The sequence below is a fragment of the Oryzias melastigma genome, linkage group LG21 (genome assembly GCF_002922805.2).
Source record: "Oryzias melastigma strain HK-1 linkage group LG21, ASM292280v2, whole genome shotgun sequence".
NCBI classification, from domain to species: Eukaryota; Metazoa; Chordata; class Actinopteri; order Beloniformes; family Adrianichthyidae; genus Oryzias; species Oryzias melastigma.
In genome coordinates this window covers 17,304,307-17,307,931 of record NC_050532.1, presented here as the reverse complement: position 1 = coordinate 17,307,931, position 3,625 = coordinate 17,304,307, and the positions used below count along the sequence as shown (strand labels likewise).

Here is a 3,625-nt window from a genome sequence, read left to right as displayed (position 1 = left end):
TTCCTAATTTAAACTGTGGACCTAATCATGACTTCATGACAAAACTGCTTTAATTTATCTGCTAAGAAAATAAAAGGAAACATTTATGTCACTTTTTTATTCAAAATGTGTAAAATACTATGGAGATTAAGTGTTTAACAGATTGCAATATATTTTATAACATAAAAAACAAGTTAAACTTGTGCAGATCTGACTGACAGTGGAGCTCACACAAGATTTGAGATCCTCCAGGATGCTGCAGAGGATCATTGGTTTCACCTGCCTGCACCTAATCACACATGTGTCCCCTTAGTTTGAGTAGGTGAAACACAGAACCTTTAAAAAGGTTTCTCAGCTCCATCTGACTTTACTTTCTGACTTTTCAACTGTCTGATCTGAAAAACAGCTGGCTGATTTGACTGAGTTGGTTGTTCTAATTGCCCTGAAGTTATGGGGTTTATCTTTAGGTAAGTTTTGAAATTTAATATCAGTGTTGCTGTAATGGCTTTTTTTCCCTTTCTTTCTTTTTTATAACATTTTTCTTTTCTTTCATTTTTCCTAGATTGGTGCTGTTATCCTTACTCATGGTAGGAGAAAACCAAGCATACAGTCTAAAGTCTTCTGGCAGTCCAGGAAATGAGGAAAATTATGATAATCAATTAGCGCCCCAGATGCCTCCGACATCTGACCAAACTTTTCAAGTTAAATCTCCTAAAGCACCTCCGCAGGGTTATCCAACATGGAAGCAACCTCAAGAGCCCCAGAATTATGGCTACCCTCCACTGAATCCCAGTGTACCAATGGAGCATCCGAAAAATGACTTCCTACAACAGCACAACGTTCCTAGTCCTCCCCAGCACCATGGCTATCCGCCCCAGCACCACGGCTCACTCCAGCACCATGGTTATCCTCCACAGCAGCACGGCTATCCTCCCCACCAGCACGGTGTCCCCCAGCAGCACGGCTATCCTCCCCACCAGCACAGTGTCCCCCAGCAACACGGCTATCCTCCCCAACAGCACACAGTCCCTCAACAGCACGGTTATCCTCCCCAACCGCACATTGTCCACCAGCAACACCACGTTTCCCACCAGCATGGCTACCCTCACCACCAGCACCAAATGCCCAATGTCCCCCACCAGCAAGGTTACCCTCAACACCCACATGGATACCCCTGGCACAATAAGATGCTCCAGCATTACGTTTATCCTCCCCAGCAACAAAAAGTCTCAGGGGTTCCCCAGCAACCTGGCTACCCTTATGGACACGCCAAGATGCCTCAGAAATACATGTACCCTGTGCAACATCCTGGTGTCCCAATGGTTGTACGGCAACCAAACTTTCTGATGCGACAGACAAGAGTGTCCCAGCAGCCTGACACTCCTACTCAACAGCACAAGGCTTCCTCAAAACAAGACTACCCTCCTCAACAGCCCATGCACAAGAGCCAGCAGAAGCAAGACTACCCTCCCCAACAGCCCATGTCAAAGGGGCAGCAAAAACAAGGCTACCCACCACAACAGCCCATGCTCAAGGGACTACAGAAGCTAGGGTACCCTCCACAACAACCCAAGGTACCCCAAGAGCCCAGTCTGCCACCCAAGGTGTCCCAGGAACCAGACCTACCATCCCAACACCCCAAGGTACCTCAGGAGTCAAGCCTGCCACTTCAGCAACCTAAGGTGCCCCTGCAGTCCAAGCTTCCTCAAGAACCCAGCCTGCCACCCCAACAGCCAAAGGTGCCCCAGGAGCCCAGCTTGCCACCCAAAGTCTCACAGGAACAGCAGCAAGGCTTGTTGTCCAGGCGACGTTACAAAGCCAGGCAACCAGGCTTTTCTTCCCGGTTTCCTCAGAAACCAAACTACCCATCAAACCCAACCAAGAAGATGACTAAGGTCAGAGACTAAGATCTTACCCATACTTGATCTGCTGACTCATCTGTCAGTTTCATAATCAATTTCTTTCTCCCGAAAAGGTCAACTACTGAAGTTATGAACTAAACCATCCCATCTCAAATAAAAACAATTGATAACATTTCATCAAATGTATGGTGATTTTTACCCTGATATACATGGAAAATCTTTTTTAAGTTGCAGAGCTTGCCAATTTCATGGGATAAATTCAATTTTCACAATATGAGCTTAATGTTTTGAGGGTTTTTATTTTTTTTAAGATGAAACTTGAGTCTCTTAACATTGGAGTTGCCAAATACTGTAAAATGTTGGAAAACTGCAAGTATCTCCACTATAAAGTAAAACTAACTTGGAAGCTTGTCAGATGCCCTTCAATATCAACTTTAACCTTCTGAACTTGCACCCCACTGGCACGAGCCCATTACTGTGCTCTCTGCCCATGGTCTTGTTTTTTGGTATGTGGAGATTTTCCTTGGGTGACTCAATTCAATCTGATAGTGTCCTTGTACTTGATCATTGAGCCAGCACATGCCATTGATGTAGGAATGTGAGATTGTAACACAGAAGTTAGAAAAAACTATTTCACTTATAGAACTGTTTAGAGTCTCACTTTAATTCTGTGTTCAGACGGGGAGGTTCAAATGAAGTCTAAAATCAACCCACACATGCACGATTTGGGCTTCTGCGTTCAAAACTGCTGTCCACTCGTTACTATGAAATTTTGAGCGATTGTGCAAATGTTAAAAATTGAACTTTGACCAGTGAGTGACTTGGAATTGGTGGTGCCTTTCAAAACAAGAGTACCAGCTGTTTGGAAACTGACCATGGAAGAGAAATTAATGCCTTCCTGGAGTTACGACACCAAAGTTGTCAGAATTCCCACCCTAATCCCTAACTACTAAAATAGTGCCTTGGATTAAAAGCAATTCGAATGATTATTTTTTTATTTCTAAATGGTGGATATGTTAATTTCACGAAGTGAAAGTCTAAACAGTACAAACATTTTGTCTATTTGTGACTTCTTTTGCAAAAATTCTTCAAACGCAATGCATAGTGGTCTATATTTGCTGATGTACACTATGCACACCGGTTTTTTGCAAAGACTTCTGGGAAATTACTAGAGCAATCGATTTTGGAATTGTGGATTCGGACAGCACTAGAAAAGTTCACTATGTAGTGAATAGTGAAGGAATTCGGACGTAACTTAAGTCTTTCATTGATGGGAATAGACCTTTGAAATTAAGTCTGGAGCAAGATTAGCGAGATTTACTCACCTTCTATATTTCACACTAAGCCTCTTCCAACTGTGTTCATGCACTGGTATCAGGTGGTGACATACAAGTATGAACATCATATGCGTAAAGAGCATTTAGAAACCAAACTGCACATAATTTTTACTGGTTTACTCTTAATCTGTACCTCTAACATTGAAGTCGGGTGTAAAAATATTAGTTTCTTTACAATGTTTTTAAGAATTAAAAAAAATAAGCTGCTCCTTATTGTGTTTTAATATGTTGAATGATTATATACTAACATATTAAATCCAAGATTTGAAACTAGAGACCTAACAAAGACTTAATTTGAACTTGGAAAAAAGTACTTGATTGGTTTCAAGTGCATCTTAAAATGCAAATCTTTAATATAAGATGGAAAATAAATTATGTGCAGACATTGTTATGATTTAAGAAAGAGCCATAGAATCTGTAGAATCCCTTAAAAATGGCATATTCAGT

The 3,625-nt window shown here is 41.7% G+C and overlaps 1 protein-coding gene across 1 annotated transcript; it reads left to right on the top strand.

The window, feature by feature from the left end:
- Nucleotides 1–289: 289 nt before the first annotated feature.
- Nucleotides 290–2,016, top strand: LOC112154782 (calcium-binding protein P). The gene is made up of 2 exons (XM_024285945.2): nucleotides 290–446; nucleotides 542–2,016. Exons 1-2 carry the CDS (start codon nucleotides 430–432, stop codon nucleotides 1,884–1,886), a joined length of 1,362 nt encoding a protein of 453 aa, XP_024141713.1. The 5' UTR covers nucleotides 290–429; the 3' UTR covers nucleotides 1,887–2,016.
- Nucleotides 2,017–3,625: the final 1,609 nt, after the last annotated feature.